Source organism: Heterocephalus glaber, unplaced genomic scaffold, assembly GCF_053883595.1.
Source record: "Heterocephalus glaber isolate CG9 unplaced genomic scaffold, H.glaber_assembly_v1.0 deba00000594, whole genome shotgun sequence".
NCBI classification, from domain to species: domain Eukaryota; kingdom Metazoa; phylum Chordata; class Mammalia; order Rodentia; family Bathyergidae; genus Heterocephalus; species Heterocephalus glaber.
Genome location: NW_028258151.1, coordinates 13,371,178 through 13,397,296, shown reverse-complemented (window position 1 = coordinate 13,397,296; position 26,119 = coordinate 13,371,178). Strand labels below are relative to the sequence as shown.

Genomic DNA, 26,119 nt, shown 5'->3' with positions numbered 1-26,119 from the left:
AGTGTGGGGCATACCACACACTGCAGGGATGAGCAGTGCAGGGGATCCTCACCAAAGCCAGCACTGAAATCAACCACCAAACCATGGCAGGCAACCAGCCACTGCTCCAGCTCCTCCTGCCTTCAGGGTTTCCATTACTCCTTTGGTTGATGGCCAATGGGTTAAGCTGGTTTTTCCAGCTTTCTTCCAACTTCTCTTTACCCTCAGTTGGAGTCCTTCTCCTGTTCTAACAGGAGAGATCTTTCTAGAGATAAATTATTCTGAGCCCCTCAAAGTCATTCAGTGTAGAACTTTTCTAGAATAAGTGACTGAAGGGTCCCCTGCCCTGGGAGCCCTGACATTAAAGAATCCTTCAAGAGGGCCAGGGATTTAGCTCAGTGGTTTTGCCACCTGCTGCGCAAGCGCAAGGACCCAAGTTGGATCCCTGGTACCAAAAAAAAAAAAAAAGAGTCCTTCAAGAAAGAGCACACACACACACACAAATGATTTGAAGGTAGAAACAAGGTTCAGGAGAACAAATTTCCAGACCACCAGCCAAGAATGCTACCAAGTTGGTAAGAAATATTTGGATATTCTTTGACTTACATTTCAGTACACAAAGTTAGCTGGGCTCTGTATTTCTCAAGCTGTGCTGGAATTTTCTGACCAGGAATCATGGCCACGATGGCAAACAGTTATAGGTAGTTTCTTCCCACATGCCCCGGAGGGACCCTCAGAAGGCAAGAACTCTCTGAGGTAAGACTGCATGGGCCCATCAAAAATCAGAAGCAGGCAAGGCTTTTGTGACTTTGACATAGGAAGAAAAGCATTAGAAAAAAATCCTCATGGCACTAACTCCCTGAGGAGCAAATAGTTTGTTTTCTTTGTAAGTTTTTAGAAACTTACTGATCTGGCTGATCAGTCACGGTTATGGTTTGTGTGTAGATGTCCCCGCAAAGCCTCATGCAGATGGGGTGGGACTTCGTTTTTCAGAGGTAGTTGAATCTGGAATGTGTGATGCGGGGTTAAGGGCATGTGGTTACTAAACCACTACATATGAGTGATTAGTTTGGCACCGCCCTAATCCTGGTAGTCTGAACAAGATAAAAGGGGCAGAAAGATGCCGTTAAACTCCCTTTTGCCTTTGCTACCTTTTGTGCGCCATGTTGTTTCTCCTCTGTGATGCTTATTTGCCATCCCAGGCTTGGAGCCAGATGATTATGGACTGAAACCTCTACAAACTGTAAGCCAAATAAACCCCTACCCTTTAGCTTTTGGATGCTGGGTATTTTATCTCAGCAGCGAGAGAAAAGTAACTAACACAGTCACATTCCACAAAGGCTCCGCAGGATAGATTAACAAGGCCTCCACTCTATGTTCTGATGAGCACACGGAGAGTGTGGTGGACTGCAGGACCAAGAGCAGGTAGGGGCCTTGGCTCCCACCTGGTGAGAACTCTAGGCCTCTGCTCAACCCACTGAACCAGGGCTATGAGAATGAATTGACTGTGTCCCCCACATGGATGCTCTGGGCAGACTGGTCCCCGCGTCCTGTCCTAGTTTGGAAAGGGGCCTCCATGCCAGTGGTTGTGATGGGAATGGGTGGCACCAACTGCTCCAGATGGGACAAATCCTCCAGATCAGTTCCCTGGGGCCAGAATATGACAGTGAATGAGGCTGCAGGGGTTTGGAGGAAGCATCCTAAAACCCTGAACAAAAAAGCTTTCCCTGGGGTCAACTGTGCCTCTCAGCCAACACAGAGAGAAGAACAAGCTGAAACAGTGAAGAAACAGGTCAACTTCTGCAAGTATACATCTAGGCTTCACTCCCTTCCCAGTCCACAGCAGAAAAGAGGTCCCTAGCAGCTGATCATGCAGGGAGTGACTTAATCTGCCAATGACCTTATCCTAAGTGAGAGTTATTATGGAAGGAAAAGGTAATGTCATGCATTTTCTCCAACTTTGTTTTGAGGGCCTCAAAGGAGAAATGCCAGAGCATATGGGATGTAAGAAGAAAAATGCCTGGTGGCTTTTCCATAGAAGGAATGGGCAGAAAGCCAAGACCTGAGGCCCACTGGGTGCTAATGTGGGCATCCAACTTCAAATGTCCCACTGCCATAGCAAGAAGTAAAACCAGGCAGCTGGCAAGAACCCTGAATCAGGGCCCAAAGTCAAGCAAATTTGAGGTTCTTTCAGGCATCTGCAGATTTTAGCTGGCTTCATAAAACTTGAAATGGATAAGAGAAGCTTGAAAATTGTACTATTCTAGAAGACCCAGCATGTTTGATCTTTACCTATTTAAAACAAAGTTAAGATGTACTTGAGACTAGAAAAGAGCATAATGAAAAACACTACTCATATAATAATTTACATATTTTGAAATCTCTCGATTTAAGTTTATAAAACAAATATATCATTGCACATAATCTTATGGGCAATTTTAATATAAGTGTTGGGTTCTTTAATAGAAAAAGCAGAGCTGAATAACACGTGGCATATTCCTGCTCCTGATATGTACAGAGTTGGGTAATAGGAGCACGTCCCTGATGTCAGAGCCTGGGCAATGTTTTCAGGAGTGAGACTCCAGTGTGAGTGACATCACAGAGCATCACAGCGGGAGAGGGTTTGGTCTCCCAATTCCCAGCCTGAGAGGATCAAGCGAGTCCATGGGCACGAAGGCATGCCTTCCATTGTGCACCATTCCCATGGCCTTAGGGACGACTCATACTTTACAGGACCCACTGGGAGGGAGGGTGCAGATTCACTGCCACCCTTGAAAGTGCCATCCAAAACCCTGATATCAGAGGATGTGGCCCACCTGCTTTGTGCAAGAATGCCAACTCACCCCCGAGGCCAGCCTCTACTTGGATAGATGCAATTAGATCCATATAGACAGCCTGGTTATTTTTTTCCCTGCTAAGTCTGAAGCTTGTTGCTCAGGACGCTAGCTAAGTGTGAAGGTATTCTCTGACAGGACTGAAACTCTTGGACATAAATGGCACATTTGACACGGTTCTGGAAGAACAAAGACCTTCTAGTTCCTGAGCCTGGAAAAGAGACTGTTTAATGTGTTCACCATGTATCCTTAGCCTCTGGAATAATGCCCAGACATACTAAGTGCTCAGTTTTTGAATGGATGAATTCATTTGGAGAATAATAAAGGAAGCCAAGAACTCATAAGATTGTAAACTCCATTAAACCTAGTGACTGGTGATGCCTTCCTTCATCTCAACCACTCAAGACTGCCACTCCCGATATAACCACTGCAGATTAACAGGCCTTTTGATAAAAATATGCTTGCTGTACAAACTGTGCAATGGCCTTTCCCTCCAGCCTGTTCAGCAGGAGATAGTGGATGTAATGGTCAAGGCCACAGGCTGGGACTTTGGACCATGGGGCTTCAAATCCTAGCTGTGCTATATGATAAGAAGGCCTGTGCAGGTCAATTATCATTTGTGACTTTTGCTTCTCCCTCTGTAATATGGGAATACAGTATATCCACTTTACAGTATATAGAGAGGGGCTATAAATGAGTTGATACAGGTAAAGGGGTCAGAATACTGCCTGGTGCAGAGGCAAGTGTATGAAGACTATCACTGTGTACCCGCCCACAGGCCCGGGCTGCCCCGCCCATAGGCCCGGAAGTCGCTGCATCCGCCCCGCCCCATCAGCCCGCCCGGCGGTGGCGCGGGTCGCTCGGGCGGCTGTTTCTGGGTCAGGTCGGCGCGCCTGGCCCTGCCATGCAGGACAACCCCTTCCCCACCGCTCCGCGCTACCAGCCCGCCTGCCTCACGAGGGCCGCGTGTGTCTACAGCAGCTGCTACTGTGAAGAAAATATTTGGAAGCTCTGCGAATTCATCAAAAAACCATGAACAGTATCCTTCAGAGGAATGTTACGCTGTCTTTATATCAAATGAGAAGAAGATGATACCTATCTGGAAGCAGCAGGCAAGACCTGGAAATGGACCCGTGATCTGGGATTACCATGTTGTTTTGCTTCATGTTTCAAGTGGAGGACAGAGCTTCATTTATGATCTCGATACTGTGTTGCCATTTCGTTGCCCCTTTGACAGGTATGTGGAAGATGCCTTTAAGTCTGATGATGACATTCATCCACAGTTTAGGAGGAAATTTAGAGTGATCCGTGCCGATTGCTATTTGAAGAACTTTGCTTCTGACCGGTCTCACTTGAAAGACTCCAGTGGGAACTGGCGGGAGCCTCCCCCTCCTTATCCCTGCATCGAAACTGGAGACTGCAAAATGAACCTGAATGATTTCATCAGTATGAAACATGAAATCGGATGGGGAGCTGTCTACACACTACCTGAATTTGCACACCGGTTTAGCAGTAAAAGCTGCTGAGCTGGACATCGGGATGTAGAGCTGTGGAGAACTCGGTACACGAACAGGCCAGCCTGTCCCGTAGGACAGCAAACGTGGTACATTTGGCTTGGAGCTACATTTCCTCTTTTAATTCACTGGAGTGGAAACATGGATGAACACAAATACAAATGAACTAAACAAAACCTCTTTCGTACTTGGGTAGAACGCATGTGTAGCCTGTGTGAGGCCCTGGGTTCCAGCCCAGCACCACAAGGAAAAGAAGACTTTCCCTTTTGGTGTGTCGAGTGGCAACTCGGTGTGGTGTCTGATTGCCCCCGTGTGGCTCCCCTGTCAAAGCGTGTGACGGCTGCCAGGCCTAGCTGTGTGCAGATGGCGGTATCTCTTCTGCATGTCTCTTGTCTCTGTAGCCACACTGTATGCCCCTGTGGGGAAGGCTCTGTTTCACGGATATGTGAACGTTTGGTGCACCCGTAAAGATATTCATGAAGTATTTCTAGAGACAGCACTGCTGCTTGGAAAGGGATTATATTGTGAGCTGAATCAGCAATAAGTATTAGTCTTTTTGGACTACAGTGTTGTTAATGATTGCATTTCTCTCAGGCTGAGTGATATTTGGCCTCCTTATAAGTGATTTGTTTTGGGCCTTATGAATGATTTTTTAAAAATAAGATTTAAAATTTATTTTGTTGAAGGTTTTGTGTCATTTTTTTTTTGGTACTGGGGATCGAACTTAGGACCTTGCGCTTGTGAGGCAGGCGTGGGGCCACTGAGCTAAAACCCCGGCCCTGTGTCATTCTTTATGATCCAGAATACCTAAGAGTGTCAATCATATATGAGAACCATCTATGTGCATTTGAAAAATGTGCTTTAAAACACATTTGTCATGTCTGCCTTCTTGGAAAATTGGCTTTAATCATACAATTCCAAATAAAAGATATTTGGCATAAAAAAAAAAAGAATATCACTGTTCCATTCCCACCCTTAATTCCTTTGACATTAACACATCCATGCTAAGAAGCAAGGTGGGATCCTGGGAAGAACTGAGTGCTAAAAAGTCCTGGGTTCAAATTCTGTCTTTCTCTCTTACCTCCAGTGAATTGTCCAAACTCTGATTGATTGTACCTGGCCAGGTTCGTGAGGATGCTGGATAATGCACATGATGGTTTGCAGAAGCATCCTTCCCCCCTACAATGACATCTGTCATTGGTCTTAATAGACCCCTCAGGCCTCCATCAGTAAGGGTTGGTTGATGGTGTGGATGAAAGGGGAGACATCCTCTAAACTAGATTTTCAAGGCAACTCCCGGGAAGACAGTCATGCCAGAGTAGTTGGAATTTACATTTGATCAGGTCTCATTAGGGGTATTATGTCATTTGAGATGCTTATGACATTTCACTTCAATTTTATTCAAATTAATTGGCCCTGCAGCCCAACTAATTAAAGTGGGGAAAGAACCCTGTCAAGATTTAAGTCCCCGTGACTTCTCCTAGGGACATAAAAGTTCTTTTTCTGGAGTTTGGGGACCAAAATTCAATTTGAGAAGTAGTCCATAATATCTCATCTTCAGCTTTTTCTGTAAACCTCACTGAAAAATTGAAAACACTAGAAGTCATTTAAATTCATAGAATGGGGAAGTTCTTTTTTTGGTACCAGGGATCGAACTTGGAACCTTTCATTTGCGAGGCAGGCAGGGCACCACTGAGCTAAATCCCTGGCCTGGGAAGTTCTTGAAACATAGGTTAATTTGCCCAGTATTTTGAAATCCTTGGGAATTTGGATTAAATGTTAGCATTTTTGTCAAGTTTGCATATGGTTTCTAAAATGGAACAAGCCATTTCATGCCATGAAGACTTTGATACATGTCAGATTTATGCTGACCAAGGAAAGCTGCCTTTCACAGCATTTCTGAAGCACAGTACTAGATAAAAGAATTGCAGTCAGGGCCTGCCACACTCAAGGACAAGCTCTCTGTGGCTTCCTTGATTGGCTAACTGACTTAGGACCATTTCCTCCTGGCACCAACACAACAGAACATAAGCAGCAGATGTTCCACAAAAGAACCAAGCACCTTTTACAGAATACTCAACTGAGGATAAAACAAGGTAGATTATTATTTCATCCTTATCACTAGAGTCCAAGTTAACACTGACTTGTTGACTGATTCCATGGTAAATGACCAACCACTCACCCTGCCAGAAACATCCAAGGGTTAGTTCAGAAGTATATTGAAGAGGTGCCAACCAAGCAGTGTTCAAGGTCATGATCTGACCTCAGAATGATCACGTGGGCTGAAAATGGGCAAACAGGATGATGCGTGGCTGGCTGTGCTGCTCTCGTGGGAAGAAAAAGACATAAACTCTGCAAATTTGAAGATAAGCTTAAACGTGTACCAGACCTGTAATTCCAAAGTGACCACTGAATTTCTATTATTTTCTTCCATCAAACAACAGGGAGGACCTCACATATCAAGTAACATGTCTGGACACAATATGAGCATGACAGGAGGGTGTTCCCTGTAACCATTCTGAGGTGCAGCATTGTTTAGACACATGATGATCTAGCCTGGACTACATCCCTGCTATGTGCATGTGGGCCGTTGCTAAAGATTGAAAAGTAAAAATATTGAAAGAACAGTTTACTTTAAAAAATAAAAAATAGTCTTTAGGAAAACAATGATGACCCTGACATTCAAAACTCTTTGAGGTTGAAAAACCAGCTGTCCCAGTCTCACAAGTGGAGAAACAAGTGGAGGCTTGGAGATGTTAACATCAAATACCCATATCCTCATAAAAATTAAATCGCAGAGCCAAGAAATTTAGCCTGGCTCCTCCTCTCTCCAAAATCTGCATGTTCTTGTCTTGCTAAATCCAGTCCTAATTTTCTTCTCCTCTTCCTCTCTGCCTTAGGGTGAATGTACCAAGACCCAGTTGCCAAATCTTCAATGAGCATTTCATGTCCAAATACCAGATTGGTGCATTCCCCTGCAGACTGGCTATCTCCACCTGCATAGCTCTCCAAGACCTCAAGTTCAATGTTTCCAAAATGTTGAATTTATCTTCTCATTCCTCCCTAGCTTCTAAAAACCAGCTCCTTCTTGAGAATTCTGTTTTTGTGTTTTGTTTTTCAGTGGCATGGCTCTGCTCTCTGTGCTAGAACAAGCTCTCTGGGAATTCCCCCTCACTGTCTTTCTCATCCAATCCCTGCTCAGACTCCAGTGTCACCCAAATTCTCCCCACTGTGTCCCCTAGTGCTGCAGCTCTAGTTGTCCCTTTTACCTCTCCTTTCCCATTGGTTTTCTGAATATTTTCCATCTATAGACTTCCATCCATATCTTCTAATTTAGCTACCACCCTACTAAAAAACCTGTCAACAATCTTTAGTCTCTCTCTTTGCAAATGCCCCAAATTGTAAAGTGATCACATTTGCCGCTGGATGCTTCTCCAAGGTACCCAGAATTTTATATCCACAAATGCCACAGCAAGTGTGCACCATGCCTTGGTCAAATCAAATGAGCATCTCCTGCAGGAACACTTTTCCAACTGAGAACCTCTCCTCACATAACTGCCTAGCCTGAACTGCTCTGCAGCCATCAGTCCCCGTGACAATCTTTTACTGCCCATGGTAAATGCCAACTTTAATGTGCCATAATCCTTTGCACCTAAATCTTAAGTCTGGAAACACTATGAAACTTTTCAGCTTTCAGAACCACATTGTGTTTTGTATCTAATTCTACATTTGCCTTATTTTTCCTCCAGAGTAAGCTCTGGGTCATTTCATATCTCAATCTCTTTTGGAACTTTGTACATTGTGGGTGCTGGTATCAGTTTATTAAATGGCACGGAACCAGTGCATTCTTCAGGCAGTGATTTGGAAATGTGTACAAAGGGAAGTCAGCTATCCAACAACCCAACATGGATGAAAAGTATAAGTCACTAGAAGATCAACTTTCCCCCAAAGGAATAAAAACAAAGTGGGGAAACACTTGAATTTGACATTGGAATCATGAATTTACCAGCTTGACTTACAGATTGTTCACTGTTTGGATAAATAGAAGGCTGTTCACCCCTGGCATGGATCTGCATGCCTCTCTCCAGATAGTGAGTAGTGAGGAGCAAAAACCAAGAGATAAAGCTTCAAGGGCATGTTTGCAGTCATCCTTGGGACGTCATTCTTACCATGAGTGTAACTGATGAATGAGATTTAGTTTGGTGAGGTCCAAAGTTCTTTTTTGTGGTGCTAGGGATTAAATCTAGGACCTTGTGCATGCTCATCCTTGTGCAAGCACTCTACTGTTGAGTTATACCCCTAGCCAAGCTGTAATGCTCTTTTTTTTTTTTTAAATAAAGGAAGAGATGTGTGGTATAGGGAAAAAAAGGTCCAAAGCTAGGGTTCTGGAGACTTGGGCCCCAGGCCAACCCAATCTTCCCTGGCCTCAAAGTTTCATCTGTACAAGGAGAAAACTGGATTAGGTAGCTTAAGTATCTTTCAGTTCAAAACTCAGTTATTCTTAGATTGTCTTATTAGAAACAATGAAAGTGAGCATAAGAGCAACTTTAGGTTGACAGAGAGGGAGAGGTAAAGTGTGGACACATCAGGCTTTATGCTTCAGCTCATGATGATTCCCTGATGAGAGGTCCTGGGTGAGTTCTATAAACTGGTCTTGGTGACATTCACACACATCTGTGATCATCCTATCCCTCTGCGTGCTCGCACATCTAGGGTGAATCTTTAGCACTAATAAGCTCTTTGCAGATGTGTGGGCTTTTCACCAACATATCAAAGCCTGTAATGAAAATAATTTGGAGGCCTGGCTTGAGATCTTGTCTTCTTGCTACCTGTCTGACTACATGTCACACCGAGAGTGTTATTTTCCCACAAGAGTCTTATATGTCACGATTCCAGTGCTCCCCAACAGCTATCTGCACAGCCAGGTGTCAACACTTGTTCCAACGCTGTGACAGTCAAAGAACAGTGAAAACCTAGTCCCCAAATAGAGACATTTATGATAGTCCCATAACTCATGATATATCTGTGCAGTGGAACACTGTGCAACAGTTAAAAAGAAGAGGGTAGATTTTATAAGCCCCGATACTGAAGGATGTTCATTATACAGTGTTGCATAATAAAGCAAACTGCAGCAAAGTATGTTAAGTGCAATTGCATTTTGTTTGCTATTTACATATAGGATAAATACATATTCATATATAAATCTATATAGAAGTGCCTCAGAGAATAACTAGGAAATGATTAACAGTAAACACCTCAGAGAATGGATAAGGATCGGTTTCACTTTTCCCTTTGTGTTCTTTTGAATGATTTGCCAATTTTTTTGGCATTGAATGCAACTCACTAAGTAGTTTTAACAATAACAGTAAGACTGTTTTCAAAACTGGTATTCACAACTATCTAGTCAAAAGCATACATTGCATGTAGTTATAAACACCCCTTTCCTGGGTCCCACTACTTAAGTTGCTTAAAAGGTGGGACATCCCAAAGCAGATTTTGTGCTTCTGAGTTTCCTGGGGTTGTGAAGGGTGCTGACATTTTAAAAAACAATATAAGAAATTACAAGCACTGTTTTTAAAAAAGAGCTCCCTGCTCTTCAAAGAGGTAGCTGTGAAGCTACCTATACCCGTAAGTTAAATTTGAAGTAAGATCTTGCCTGAGTGTGTCTACTTAAGAATCCTTAGAAGTGTCTTATTAAGCGTGGATAGGGATAAAATAGTATGATCATCACTTTCCTTAACAAATCTGCCCCTATGCTTCTTTCTTAAGAATTAGCTAAACCAGCCTAAGAATTAGCTAAACCAGCCTATACTGTGGGACCAGAACTTACCAGAAAAATGAATTCAGATTGTGCTACTGGGAGAAGCTTTTAAAAATATGAAAGTAGTAGCATTGCATTTTTCCAGAGCAGCGATGAGCAGCATGTGTCATTTTTGCAGAATTCATAGGTAATGTTAGGAATGCATATGGGCAATCTGAAGACCCAGGTACCTTTCAGTTACAGTGAGGACCAATTAGATATAAAATATGTGGGCACACAAGAACAAACCACAGGTTGTTGTGCGACTTACAAAAAGCATCATCACAAGAAGGTGTCCCTTGAGTCCCTGTGTTCCCTGACTCCTTGCCACTCACAATGGGATCTGTGGACCAGCAGCATCAGCACCCCCATAACAAGGGAACTTCTTGAAAATGCAAAACTTCAGGCCCCACCCCAGACCTACTGAAAGAGGGTCCCCATCTTAACAAGATCCCCATGATTCCTGTCACACTGAAGTCTGAGAGGGACTCCCTAGTTCATTTTGAGCCATTCACTAATTGGGCAAGGACTGCACAAACCATACTGCTGGTGGGTAGAGGTTTGAAGCCCACAAGGTGAGTGTGCTCTAGACAGGGGCAGCCCCTGGAGTGCAGTGCCCCAAGCATTGCTGCTCCTTAGTCCTGGGCTCACAGGCTTCCTCCCGCCCACCCCACCACCCTGGCCCACTCCCTCCCAACAGGAAAGTACTGGATTGGGAGCCCAATTCCAAAGGGGCTGAAGGACGAAAAAGAGGAACAGAAAGGACCCCTCCCCCAGCTTGCACTTTCCTGTCTGCAGGCTGTGATGGGTGCACAACACAAAGAGGAGTGCTGAGGCAGTGTACTCAGGTGTGCGCCTGGGTGGCAGGGGTGCACCTGCGGGTCAGGTACTCAGGTAGGCACCTCAAGGTCAAGAGAAAGGGGCATGAGGGTTTGTGTGCAGCTCAGCAAGCATCTAGAGAGACGGAGATTCTCAGGTGTCAGACAAGTGGACAGGCAAACAGTAGGGGCACCAGAGAGCCAAATGTCGGACCGCCGGGCAGAGGGACGACAGAAACACGGACGTGGCCCAAGGCCTGACTCACAGCTGCGCGATGCCGGCCTTGCGCACCGCCGAGGAGATGGCTTTGACCGCGGTGCAGAGAGAGTTGAGCAGCTGGGTCAGCTCGCCAGTGCCGCGAGCCTTCCTGCCCTCCTCCATGACGAAGCGGGTCAGGGTGCTGATGTCTGTGTCGAAGGGCGCTTGGTCCGCCATGCTGGGCCGGGCTGCAGGTGCAGGGGACAGATGTGGACTGCAAGTGAGCGCCACAGGTGCAGGCAACAAGTGAGCGCGACAGGTGCAGGGCGGCCGGAGGACGCACACACTGTAGTGCGCAGAGCTTGCAGCGCTCCCGCCTGGCTGGCCGAGTCCCTGCGGGGTGCGTCCCGGGAGAGCCTATAGCGCCAGGTCCCCGGGCCCCGCCCCAGGAACACCCTCGCTCCGCCCGCTTTGATCTCCCGGAGAGGTCCGAGGTCCGGCATCCTGCCTGGGCGCTCCTTCCTTCACGCCAGGACCCACTCCCACCCCCACCCCCACCCCGAGCCACGCAGCCACTTAGTTTTTCCGCCACACCTCGGTTCAGGCAGGGGTCAGCCACTTGAGTTGTGGGGCCTGACTTCAAGCCTCCTGCACCTGCTTATTCAGCCTCCACGACAACCTGCCTGCCGGGGAAGGCATGATTCTCACCCCTCCTTAAAATATCAAACAGAAGTTCAGAAAGTTAAAGAACTTGCTCGGTGCTGCACAGCTAGACAGAGAAGCCAGGACTCATGTAGACGTACACTCGGCAGGCAGCCTTCTGTTCACCCTAACATCTGGCTCCACTGACTCAGGTTGGGACAAGTGGATTCCCCTGTCCCTTGCCTGCCTCAGAGGCCTCCTCTTCTCAAGAGTCCTAGAACTGAAAAGCAGCCAGGGTTGTAGTTTCAATATGTTTGCAGGGAATACAGTTGCAGGCACAAAGAAGAATCTGTACCTGGCAGGTGGTGTCGGGAGAGTGGAATAGGATGGCACTGGCAGAGTGCCCAGGTCAGAGTCCCACATGGACAACATACACATGGGAGAGAGCCCTGTCTGGCTCAGGGATTTATCTTTGTCACTCACTGCGGGAGCTCATTGCCTTCAGGCAAACCATTTCCAAGGGGGTAAACCATTCCACATGGTAGGGCACAGACTCTGGAGTGAGATGGCCTGGATCATCTCTGCCACTCTCTGGCTTTGTGAGCCTGCACACGTGGCAGGACCTCGCTCAACAAGTTTGCTCATCTGTGGACTGAGCTGATGCTTGTCCCTGTCTCACAGGGCTGCTGGGAGAGCAAAGTGATGAAGGTACAGTACTGTTTGAGGACAGCACCTTCCTGACATCTATGGGTAGGTGAACTGCGCGCTGAACAGAGGGAGGACGTTCTCTGGCCATCCAGAGGTGCTGAAGGGACAAAGGAATTGGCAACCTCAGCTGATACTTCCCTGGTACAATTATATCCTTTCCATTGTGTTGGCCAGCTGTAACCACCTTTGCTGGGTCAACTGCATAAATTTATGTGCATCAACAGGATGTTAACCAGAGCCAGAGGGAGGTTCAGGCCAGGGAGACAGGAGCCATCTGGCATAGGGTGCTTGAAAGTGGGATTTCTCCCTCCTGCTCCACTCACCCCATCACAGAGCTGCTTCTGCTATTGCAATGATCTCTTCCCTTCCATCACAGAACATAACTGCTTTGACACCATGTGGTAGATTCAAGTGGTACGGGAAATGTGTAAAAGCTCTATGTCCTGTGAAGAAACAGGATTGCCCAGTTTCCTTATCTGGCTCACACAGAGGAGGTTAGCTCAGGTTTGAGTCAGAGGCAGCAAATTGAGCAGGAACAGTCTGTAGGGTCACTCACCGCCCTTCCCACCACTATTGAACCCAGGGCATTGCTACTTTGCCCCCTGGAGAGTAATTAGTTTGTGCCATAGGGGAAAATACCAAGAGCTTCTCACGGGAGAGGGATTATAGCAGCATGGGCCCTCCACGAAGTCCCGTACTCCTCTGGCTTCAAGAGGCCTTAGCAGATAATGGAGATAGGTGATGTAATCACTGGAGAAACAGAAACTAACGGCCATACTGTCAAGCTAACATCTACTTAGCGCTTGCTAAGTGCTCCACACTAAGCCTGGCGCCCCTATTGGTGGCCTCTAATCAAACTTATCTTTATAAAAGAGGAAACTAAGGCTTTTCAAGGTCAAATAACTTGTCCAAGGCCTCTGGCCAGGCAGGAATTGGTAAAACCAAGACTCAAGCCCTGTTCTGGGTGATTCCAAACCCCATGTCCCCACTGATTTCTGTGTCCTGCTAGGTGGTAATTATGCCTCCATATCACACCTCCAGGGACAGGACAGGCTCGAGCCCACCTACTGCGGCTTTGAAAATCTGCTCTCCAAACTGTCCACTAGGGCTACTTATTGGGCCTTGTTCATTCACTCTTTCACTCAGCAAATAGTTCCTGGGCACCTGCTGTGTTCCAAAACCATATCATGTACTGAGATTGCCATGATGAGCAGGAGAGATACATTTCTGTCCATTTGAGCTTTGCATTCTTTGCGAGGGAAAATAGGAACCAAGGTCACGTAATTAACAAAGACACAAAACCATTTTGGGAAGCAAAGTGCTGTGAAGATTATAAAACAGGATAATGAGGTAGAAACTAATCAAGGAGGAAGGCCTTTCTTAGAAAATGACCTTTGTTCTAAGACATAACAACAAAAAGGAATGGAGCAAATGAAAAGCTTGCCAGAGAACGTATAGAAGAACCAGCAGAGTGTGGCAGGTGCAAAGGGCCCAAGGTTAATTCCAGGAACAACAAGAAAAGGCTGGTGCAACTAGAAGGGTGGGTAAGGAAAAAGCCATAGGAAGTAAGGCTGGAAAAGGAGGCAAGAGCTGGATTTTGAAATACCTAGCAGGTCATAACAAGATGCTTAAGTTCTGTATGTAGTATAATGAGAAGCCATTCTGGAGAGTGTCATGACTTAATCTAAATGGTGTGAGAACCAACTGTACAAGGTTAAGAGCAGAAGCCAGGAAACCCAGCTGAATGAGTTGTATCCAGCCCCTATTTAATTGCCTGTCAAATATATGAATATTGCTATCATATTGCTTATAAACCTTTACTTGTTTAACTACAGATTTTCAGTTCTTTCAACTATTCCTCACATGGCATCAATGCAATGTTTTCTCCGTCCTACTCTGGACCCACTTAGCTCTTGGTGTTCCTTCCAACACCATGCTGATTCTATTCTTCCTCTTCTTTACCCATCTGCTCCACCCCATCCTCCCATGGGCTATTCTCCTTTTTAAGAAAAGGCTTTATTTTCTTATCCCCTCAGGTCAGATCAGAGGGAGATGTTGCTTTTGTAATAAGGAGCTCAGCCCATTCTGCAGGGACATCTGAGGCTAAGCTACCACTGCCAAGCTGAGGTAGGAGGTAGAGCAAGGACAAAACAAAGCTGACAGAGAAAGAAACTAAGCAGAGTAAGGACAATTATATGAAAACATCAGGAACTCAACAGATAAAAGCTCATTCTGTCCCCCTTAATATTCCCAGGCATGTGCAAAACCAAAGGTACATGACCCTGGCCTGTGTTCACCCTCCAGCCTCATTTGCATTGTGGTTTTGACACCCACCCCAGTGGGCTTTGGACACCATGACATGTTGGCTGAAAATCTTGTGTGGTCAAGAACTCCCCCTCCCAATCGGTGGACTGAGTCAGGTACCCTGTTGGGCCATGACTCCTGTCAATTCCAACTGTGGATCTTCCTAAAATCCCAGGACCTGCCCCAGCAAGGCCATGAGCTCTTCTCTATGGCCTGATCGCATCCTGTGGAATGTACCCTCACTTCTTTCATCTTTAATAAATCTTACGCTTGTTACTTCTTGTGAGTGTCCAGTTCAATTCCTTGTTCAAGATACCAAGAACCTGGAAATAGCTTGCCTAGAACCCCCACCCCCATCTGATAACAGAGCTACCCAGAGTAGGGGCAAAGAGACCAGGATGCTATAACCCCTGTCACCAGCTATAGGCTGTCCTGGAAAGAGGCACGGCATGGGAGAGGGGGTGCTGTCCAATAGAGGCAATCCCAAAGAGGGCTGGCAGCTCAGCACTGCTTTTTCCCGGGAGCTGGGGGACAAGTTCTGTCCTCATTGAGGAACTGGGTGGTATCTCACAGCATCCATTATCATCATCAAGGAAAATGAGGCAGCTGGAAGAGAGACAGGGGCCTGTTTTCCATTCTCTTGGCTTTTCTTCCCTGTGTGTGTCATCGCACTCAGTCTCTTTCCTTGAAGTACTATATGGCACAGTCATTTCCAGAACTATGTTCCACCAGCTCAGTACTCCCCCTAGATTCCAGCAAAACTTCATGTTGAACTCTTACTAGACCGGACTGGTGACCAATCCTTGGCCAACAACTATCATAGGGATAATATGGTTCTTTCTAATTCATAAAAGGTGTAAATAATCACAAACATTATATATTAGCTTTCTGTCACTATAACAAAATACCTGAGACAATCAGCTTATAAAGAGAAAAGGTTTATTTTGGCTTACAATTTTAGAGGTTCCAGTCCATAATCAATTGGCTCTATTGCTCTGGGGCTGTGGCAAGGCAGTCTCTCACAGCAAGAGCATGAGGAGGAAAAACCTACTTACATAACAAGCCAGGGAGCAGAAAATAAAGAGGATTGGGCTGGAGTCCACACTAATCTTCTTTCATGCCCCCAGTGACCCTAAGACTTTCAATAAGGCCCTACTTCTCAAAGGTTTCACCACCTCTCAGTAGCAACATCCTGGAGACCAGGCCTTTAGCACAAGGGGCTGTTAGTAGTTTTGTACGCAGATTCAGTGGAACCTTGAATAAAGGCACAGTGCCTGGAAATAGTGTGGGCACAATGCACAGTTGCTGGTATGGCTAGTGATGTTAGGGTTGAGACAGGTACTGAGGATGGTAGCCTAGGTGGAGCACTCTGGAGCTGAGGGGAAGGTAAGAGCACAAGAAAGCTAAAGTGAGTTCAAAGGACAGTGAGTCCACCAGGTTGACAAGTGGAGAGTTTGAATCAGAGAGGAACAGTTACCATGCCTGGAGAGATGGGCTCAGACTGTGAGGAATTTAAACATTGGAGGAAGGAGTGTGGATGTTGTCCTACAGGTCACTGCTCCTTGAGCTGGGGTCTGCACAGCTTGTTCTGTGAGCATGAACTTGTACCTGTTGAGTTGGGAAAACTCTTCCATCCCCTGCCCTGAGCCAAAGTCCTGTGTAGGGAGATCTTGACCATTTCACTACAAGGATGAGTGCTCACCTGTGGCCCTGCCTCCATGCGGTATTTCATTTTGCGATTCTGTCAGAAAATGAGAGAACAATTAAGAAAAAAGGATAATATGGAGCTTCCATATGCGGAGCTTTTGTAAATAGCCTCTCTGCCTTTCAGCTGATTCAGTCCCTACAACAACCTTCTGGGTACGTTTTCAGCCCCATTCATCATGGAGGAAACCAAAGTATAATGTCATACGGTAGTAAATAGCAGAGTCAGGACTGGAACCCAGGACTCTCCGATTCCAAAATCTGCTCTTAGGCACTGAACACATTTCTTCTTAGCCTTCTGATGACTGAGAAAGAGAACACCCAAATTCCAGGACTGATTCTGCTAAGACCAGATCACCTTAAAATACCACTTACACTCGTTGGACCAAGCTTCCTTTGTCTGTAAAATCAGGAAATGGAACTGAAAGTTTTACAAAATTCTTCCCTCCTCTCACATTCTATTAATAATAATAGCTCATATTTTCTGAGTATTTATTACACGCCTTGCACGGTGCTAACATACTCTTCAACAAATTATCTCATTTTGTCTCACCACATCCTCAAGATTAAGTGTAGTCATATTTGTTTCCCTTTGACGAAAGAGGAACTTTCCAGATCACCGCCTAAGAAGCAGGGGAGGGATATTGGGACACAGACCTGCTGACTCTGGGGTCCATGTGCTCAGCCCATCTAGGTTCCAGGGTGTCACAGTCCAGTCTTGCTGCTGCCTTCGCCCAAACAGTCCTGTCTTCATCCCATGTTCACCAGCCTTGGGTAATTCCTGGGTCTCTGGAGGCCCAGCTATAGCAACGCTATATCAGCTGCCCTCCTGCAGGCTTGGCTGCTACATTCTCCATGACTTCTTTGACCTCTGCAATCCATGTAAGTTCCTAGGAAGGAAGGAACTGCTCTATACCCCCAGGGCTAGAATAGCCCATTACACTGCAAAAGGAAAATATTGCCACGCAGAGCAACATTTGCTAGGGAAATATCAAAACTGAAAGCTGCTGTTCACCTCCAGTGGGTCTAAGACCAGAATGCTGGACCCACATTGGATTTCACTGAAGACCTTTGTGACTAATGAATGATGGGACTCTTTTCAACCAACCTTACAGAGATAGGTTGCCTGTTGTCATCCGTAATGGTTATACTAATTAAGGAAACTATTTTTTTCTTAATTTCTTAAAAGAAGAAAAACACACAACAACAACCATGCCTGACTTTTCTCTCCCCTAAAAACATGCCACTGAGTATCTTCACTGGGGAATTCCCTTGCCTGGCAAGTAAACAAACTCAGGATCTTTATTATTATTACTATTACTATATTTATGGCTCTGATGATGTTGGTTTTATTATTTGACAATTCGTAGCATGTTCAATAAATATTTGATGAATGTCATAAATACAAATAACTCCCATCAGATATGGATATCAATCCATAGATGCCTCAGGAGCCAGGAGGAAGGCACAATAACTTCCAAGGGAAATGGAAAATGTTCACAGAGGAACTGGGAGGCTTGGCAATTATTCTTCACTTTTTTCCTGGTCCATTATCCCTCTTGGTCCCAGCCTTCCCTTTCTAGTACAGATCCCATAAGTCATCCTTTTGATGGTTTTCTTGGCAATCCTCTCAACTTCTTGCCCTCTGCCTTTTCAACAGCCTCATCTGGGGAAACCCAATCATCTGCGCTTTCCCTGCCTACACAAGAGCCACAGAACTCTCCTGGACAAAGTGGCACCTTCTGGACACATGGGACTCACCATGACTTCATGATGCCACACTTCAGCCTCAACACATTTGAACATTTCTCCAGTCAACTTACTCATACCTTCCTCCTACGTCACTGCTTAAATAAAAGCCTTAGATAAGAGCTCTCCAATTTCTCTTACTGGATCAGAAATCTAACTATGTCTCCCCTATCCAGACTCCTCTCCATCTCCTCAGCTGATCTCTACCTCTGAGCTTTGGAGATAGTCATTTCCTCCTCATCACACTCTGTCCCACTGGGCCCCTGCCTCCTTCTGGGATATTCAACAACAACTTCTTCTCAACTGAATATGTTTCATAAACATTTAAATATTATTAAATCCCTCACATCTTAAAAGAAAAATGAATTAAATCCTTTCCTTAAAACCCTTAGTCTTCTTCAGCGACCATTTCAGAGTCAACCCAATTGAGAATATTGGAGGTGAAAAGGTGAATGGGTTTAAGAACATCACATTTCCTCATGCCACTTCAAGTTAGCTTTGATGCCCATGTGGAAAAAGTCTTGCCAAGGTCATGAGGACTTCTATGTTGCTAAATCCAGCAAGTGTGTTTCAGTTCTCCTCTTAACTTCTCAGGAACATTAGACATTATTGACCACTCCCTGTTTCTTGCAACATTATCTTGGTCTCTTTGTCCCCACCCTCTTGCTTTGACTTGTATCCCTCAAGTTAGTTGTGGACTCTTTCCTTTAGGTTGTTTCCAAGGCCAGCCTATGGCTTCAATTAGTATTTATTTCCTGATGGTTGCCACATTCCAATCTCCAGCTCACATCTGCCCTTGGAGCTCCAGACCTGTCGAACTGCTTGTTGGTTTTCCCATCTAGACATATCAAAAGGCACATCAAACTTAAAACTGAATTCATGGTCTTTCCCACTGCTTCCACACCACTCCAAAACAAATTTTTATCCAACATTTTATTTCTTGGGTGATGCCATTACCAACCAGGCCAAAACATAGGCCTTTTTATAAAAAAATGAATTTTATTGGTACATTTTAGGTATGCAATATAACGACATTCATCATTGGAAATTTGCACTTTTACATAATCTCTCTTGGTTCTTATTTTGTCCCCATCCCTAGCCCTCCCTTCAACCCCTCCATTCCTCCCTATTTACAAAGACTTTGTTTCCATTTTTTCATTTTCTCATATTAATTCCATTCCCTTCTTTCCTTTCCCCTACCCCTCCCACTTCCCCTTCCCCTTTGCCCCTTTTCTTCCTATTTCACATTATCTATTATATCTTTTACTCCTTATTTACACTTTCAGTTTCTCACACTAGAGAAACTATTTAGTATTTACACATGTGTGTCCTATTTATTTCACTTAGGTGTATTGCCTCAATGTGCATCCATTTAGCTATAAAGGTCTCTAATTTCTCATTTTTTATGGCTCAATAGTACTCCATTTTATAAAAAAAAACAAGCCCACATTTTCTTGATCTAGTCTCCAGTTGATGGGCATTTGGGCTGCTTCCAAGTTTTACTATTACAAATTGTTCTGCTATGAACATAGGTGCACATATATATCACTATGGTATGATTCCTTTAATTCTTTGGGGAAGATACCCAGTAGGGAAATAGCTGGTTCAAATGGGACCTCCAATTCTAGCTCTTTGAGGTATCTCCATACTGATTTTCACAGTAGTTACACCAGTCTACACTCCCACCAGCAGTGGAGCAGGGTTCCTATTTCCTCACAGCCTCGCCAGCATTTGCTATTGGTTGATTTCATGATAGCAGCCATTCTGTGTGGGACGAGGTGGAATCTCAGCATTGTTTTTATTTGCATCTCTCGAATGACCAGTGATGTTGAACATTTTTTCACATGTTTATTTGTTATTTCTACTTCTTTGTGTGAGAAATGTCTGTTCATTTCAGATGCCCATTTTTGGATTGGGTCTTTAAATTTGGGAGGTCTGATTTTTTTTTTTTAAGTTCTTTATAGATTCTATATAGTAGACCTTTGTCTGAGGAACAGCAGGTAAAAATTGTTTCCCACATTATTTCCACACATTTCAACAGTATCTCTTCACACTGTTGGTGGTTTCTCTTGCTGTGCAAAAGCTTTTTAATAAGAAGAGATCCCACTTGTTGATTGTGCTAGTTCACAGGCAACTGAGGTTTTGTTCATAAAATCTTTTCCTACACCAATGTCTTCAAGAGTTCTACCTAACCTCTCTTCCAGCCAGTTCAGCGTTTCTGTTTTTAACATTTAGATCTTTAATCCATTTGACTTTAGTTTAGTGCATGGTGAGAGATATAGGTCTAGTTTTAATCATTGGCAAGTTGAAACCCTATTTTTCCAGCACCATTTATTAAAAAGGCTAGCTTTCCTCTAATGAGGGTGTTTGGCTCCTTTGTAAAAGATGAGGTAGCTGAGTGTGTCTGGAGTTGTTTCTGCATCTTCTAATCTGTTCCACTGGTCTTCAGGTCTGTTTCTTTGCCAGTGCCATGCTGTTTTTTTTTAATCACAGTAGTTTTGTAACATAGTTTCAAGTTGGGGGTTGTGATACTCCCTGCCATGTCTCTGTTACCTAGAATTGCTTTTGCTATTCTAGGTCTCTTCTTGTTCCAAATGAATTTTTGTATTGTTTTCTCAAGGTCCGTGAAGTATGCTGCTGGAATTTCAATTGGGATCACATTGAATCTACATAGCAATTTTGTAAGTATGGCCATTTTCACTATGTTGATCCTTCCTACCCAGGAGCAGGGGATGTCTTTCCATTTTCTGATATCATCTTCAATCTCTCTTTTTAGAGTGCCATAGTTTTCAGAGAAGAGTTCTTTGATTTCTTTTGTTAGGTTGATTCCTAGGAATTTCAGTTTTTTGGATGCTATTGTGAAAGGAATTGTTTGCCCTATTTCTCTCTCAGTGAGTCTGTTTGTGTAGAGAAAAGCTATTGATTTTTGAGTGTTGACCTTGTATCCAGCTACTTTACTGAATTTGGTTATTAAATCTAGAAGACTTTTGATAGAGTTCTTAGGGTCTTCTATATAGAGTGTCATGTCATCTGCAAACAATGACAATTTGAATTCTTCATTTCCTATCTTTATTCCGTTTATTTCTTTCTCTTGTCTAATTGCTGAGGCTAATGTTTCCAAAACTATACTGAACAGGAGTGGTCATAGTGGACATCCTTGTCTTGTTCCTGATAGTAGTGTAAAGGATTTCAGTTTTTGACCATTTAGTATGATATTGGCTGTTGGTTTTTCATAGATAGTGTTTATAAGATTGAGGTAGAGACTGTCTATTCCAATTTTTTGTAGGCTTTATCATAAATGCATGTTGGATTTTTGTCGAATGCTTTTTCTGCCTCTATTGAGATGATTGTATGATATTTGTTCTTGACTCTATTGATAAAGTGTATTACATTTATGGATTTGCATATGTTGAACCATTCCTGCATCTCTGGGATGAATCCAACCTGGTCAGAGTGTATGATCTTCTTGATGATCTTCTGCATTCTATGTGCCAGTATCTTATTAAGGATTTTTGCATCTATGTTCATTATTGAGATTGGCCTATAATTCCTTTGTTTTTTGTTTGGTACCGGGGATCGAACTCAGGTCCTTGTGCTTGCACAGTAGGCGGTGAAACCACTGGGCTAAATCCCCAGCCTTATAATTCCTTTTTCAGCTAGGTCTTTCTCTGCTTTTGGGGTCAAGGTGATGCTTGCTTCCAGGAATGAATTCAAGACTATTGCTTCTCTTTCAATTTCGCTGAAGAGTTTAAACAGAAGTGGCAGCAGTTCCTCTCTAAATGTCCTGTAGAATTTGGCAGTGAAGCCATCAGGACCCGGACTTTTCCTAGTTGGTAAGTTTTTAATTACATTTTCAATTTCATGGATTGATATTGGGTTGTTAGAATTTTTAGGCCTTCTTTGTTCAACTTTGGTAATTCATATGTATCTAGGAATCTGTCCATTTCTTCTGTGTTTTCCATCTTATTGGCATATAGGTTCTCAAAGTAAGTATTGATGATCCTCTGGATTTCTGCTGTGTCCATTGTAATTTCATCTTTTCCATTCCTAATCACGTGGATTTGGGCCTATTCTTTCCTTTTTCTGATAAGGTTGGCTAAGGGTTTGTAAATTTTGTTTATTCTTTCGAAGAACAAACTCTTGGCTTCATTAATTTTTTGTAGCATTCTCTTAGTCTTCATTGCATTGATATCTGCTCTGATCTTTTATTCGTACCAGTGATCAAACTCGGATCCTTGCACTTTCGAGGAAGGCACCGGAACCACTGAGCTAAATCCCCAGCCCATTCTGCTTTGAGCTTTATAATTTCATCCCTTGTATGAGGTTTGGGTTTGTTCTGCTCTTTTTTTTCTAGAAGCTTGAGATCCAGAATCAGGTTGTTAATTGGGCTTACTCTGTTTTCCTAATATGAGTATTCACTGCTATGAATTTCCCTCATAAGACTGCTTTCACTGTGTCTCATAGATTTCAATATGTTGTACTGTCATTGTCATTTAATTGTAGGAACTGCCTGATTTCTTCTTTAATTTCCTCTGTGACCCATTGGTCATCCAGAAGTGTGTTGTTCAATTTCCATGTGTTTATGAAATTCTTGCGGTTTCTTTTGCTGTTGATCTCCAATTTCATCACACTATGGTCTGATAATATACAAGGGATAACTTCAGTTCCTTTGCACCTACTTAATCATGTTCTATGAGTGAGTATGTGGTCTATTTTGGAGAATGACCCATATGCAGCTGAAAAGAATGTGTATTCTGATTTTGTGGGGTTGAACACTATAAATATCTGTTAAGTTCATTTGTTCAAGAGTTTGATTGAGTTCCAGTATTTCGTTCCTTACTTTTTGTCTAGGTGATCTATTTGTGACAGTGAGTTATTGAGGTCCTCCACTACTATTGTATTAGTACTTATTTGATTTTTTATGTCCATTAGTATTTGTTTTATATAGTTGGGGGCACTAGTGTTTGGTGCATATATATTCATTTTTTTCATTTTATTCAATATTTTATTGAACTTTTCATATTACACAAATCACTACCCCAAACATTTAAAATCCCAACAAGACAAAAGTAACTTAAAAAAGAAAGACACCAAACAAAACATCTCCTTGAGCTGAGGCAATATCAAATAAGATTTATTGTCAAATCATAAGTTTTTGTAACTCTGCTATACAACTTCATACCACAGTAATGATACTTAATGACTCAAAACATACAGAGAGGGCCAGGGATTTAGCTCAGTGGTTCTGCCGCCTTCTTTGCAAGTGCAAGGACCTGAGTTTGATCCCTGGCACCAAAAAAACATACAGAGAAAGGGAAGGAGAGAGGGATGGAGAGAGGGAGATACATTAAGTATTACACAAATTCTAGTGCAATGTGAAGTTACTGAGGATATTTTTCACTCATATAATTTTTCAAAATAATTCAAAACCTGAATCTTCTCAAAAGCTGGCAGAATAATCTTTTCTGTTCCATGTGATCTAGAAGAAAACTGAGAACAAATAATTCCATAATCTAGTTGACAAAAGATCAAAATAGATGTATGAATACTCGGATAGAAATATTGAAACATTTGTGCCCAATGAATAAAGTGAATGCTTTGTAGAGTTATAACAAACCCAGTGCTGGAGAGATTTGTAATGAGGCACAGCTGTATTAAGTGAGCAGGATCTCTTACCTTTCCAGTTTTGAGTCTTAAAGGCATTGCCTAAGGTATCAAATACTCCAATCTACAATCCTTTCCAAATTAGCTCATTTTAAATGTATTATAATATCTAAGGTGCATATATATTTATGATTGTCATCTCTTCCTCTTGGATTATTCCCTTTACAAGGATATAGTGTTCTTCTCTGTCTCTGTTAATCAGTATTGGTTTGAAATCCACTTGATCTGCAAGGAAGATAGCTACTCCTGCTTTTTTTTGGGTTCCTGTCCCATGGAGTATTGTTTTCCACCCTTTAACTTTCAGTCTATGAGTTTCTTTTTGAATTAAATGTGTTTCTTATATGCAGCATATTGTTAGATCTTGCTTCTTGACCCATTCTGCCAGTCTATTTCTTTTGATTGGTGAATTGAGACCGTTAACATTGATGGTTATAACTGATACATATTGACTTATCATTGTCATGACTTTTTCTTTTTGTTGGATTCTCCCACTTTGCTTTAATTTCTTGTCACACCCAATGGATTCATTCTGCTGGGCTTCCTGGGGTTGTGATCCTCATTGTCTTTTCCTAGGATATTGTCTAAAATTTTTTGGAGTGCTGGTTTGGTATTCACAAAGTTCCTAAGGTGCCCTTTGTCATGAAAATATCTTATTTCTCCATCAATTTTGAAAGATAATTTTGCAGGGTACATCAATCTGGATTGGAGGCTGTTTTCCTTTAGGGCTTGAAATATGTCACTCCAAGCTCTTCCTGCCTTGAGGGTTTGCTTTGAGAAGTCTGCTGTGATTCTGATGGGCTTTCCTTTGTATGTGATTTGTTTCTTTTCTCTAACTGCTTGTAGAATTTTGTTGTTCTGTTAGGTTTCTGGAATCTTAACTATTATATGCCTGAGTGTAGATTTTTTTTGATCATGGCTAGCTGAAGTCCTATATGCCTCACTTATCTGTATGTCAAGTTCTTTTCCCCTGCTTGGGAAGTTTTCTGCCATCACTTCTGTGAACAGTTTTTTTGTGTGTCTTCTGCACTCTCTCTTCTTTCTTCATTGACTCCAATCAGTCTTATGTTATTCTTCTTTGCATCATCTAGCAGCTGCTGGATTGATTTCTCATGGTCCTTTACTATTTTAAAATAATTTTTCTTTTCCTGGTCACTAATAGCAATCTTATCTTCTATATCTGAAGATATATCTATATATCTATATATAGCCATGGGGGTGGCTCAGCTTCTTGGTGCTAGGGACGGTGGTACAGTGGGCCAGAAGGCTCACCTCCTTCTCAGCCATGTAGGCTTTTTTGATACCCACTTTTCTCATCCTCTATATCCAGCATATCACCAAACTTCTCATTCATTTTTGTTTTCTTAGTATCTTTTGTGCTGGTCCAATACTCTCCCTCTCCCATCTTCTCTGGCACCATTCCTGTCCAGGGTACCATTTTTTCCCCCTGGTACTGGAGATTGAACCCTGGGCCTCACATGATACCTTCTCATTATTTGTACCCCTTTTTGATTTTCCTTTTCTTTTTATTAGTACACATTGGTTATACAGATTAATGGGTTTTATTTTGGCAGGTTCATACATGCATATAAATACTTTAACCACTTTACCTCCCATAGGTCCTCGTTGCCCTGTCCTCCTCCATTGTATCACATGGGGAGAGGAGGTTGTATAGGTGTAACATATTTTGGCCCCCGGCAGCAAGTGGGAAGCCAAACTGTCCTTCCTTCCCCAGTGGACCCTGGGAGCATGTCAACCAGAGCCTGAGGAGGCTCCAGGGAGGGGGCTTGTGCCTGGTGGCCCAAGTATTTTCCGACTCTGGTCCAGTCCAAGCTTTATACATTATAGAAACAAGTGTTCTTCCTTCAGTGCCTTTACATCAGTTGGTAAAACATCCTCTACAATATAATAGCATGATTGGCATCCCTCTCCTCCTAGTAGACTATTTACTCTCTGCATGCTGGAGTGTTTACTTTGCTCACTATTTTATCCCCAGGTATTATTAGCATGGAACCTGGAAGACCATTGGTTCTCAATGAATGTATGTCGAATGATGGTTGAATGTGGGCCAGGGAGAGGGAAATGTAGCTGCTGGTTATGAGTTCTCCAAAGGAGTGGAGTGTGCTGAATTTGCTAAGCACATTTGTCACCTGGGAATGGCTGGCTATGTGCCTTGTACATAGTGGGGCCTTAGTAAATTGAATTGA

General features: G+C 43.4%; 1 protein-coding gene and 1 pseudogene across 2 annotated transcripts in view; one reads left to right on the top strand and one right to left on the bottom strand.

The window, feature by feature from the left end:
* The window catches only part of Fbp1 (fructose-bisphosphatase 1), a 28,510-nt gene extending 16,969 nt beyond the window's left edge, over nt 1-11,541 (bottom strand). Inside the window, exon 1 of the mRNA XM_004846079.4 lies at nt 11,212-11,541. Within this exon, the coding sequence (XP_004846136.1) occupies nt 11,212-11,381 (170 nt within the window). The 5' untranslated portion in view covers nt 11,382-11,541. The remainder of the gene's footprint in view (nt 1-11,211) is intronic.
* Nucleotides 3,634-5,260, top strand: LOC101708290 (protein N-terminal glutamine amidohydrolase pseudogene; annotated as a pseudogene). Its single transcript, XR_015448909.1, has one exon. The product of XR_015448909.1 is annotated as a protein N-terminal glutamine amidohydrolase pseudogene (transcript).
* Nucleotides 11,542-26,119: the final 14,578 nt, after the last annotated feature.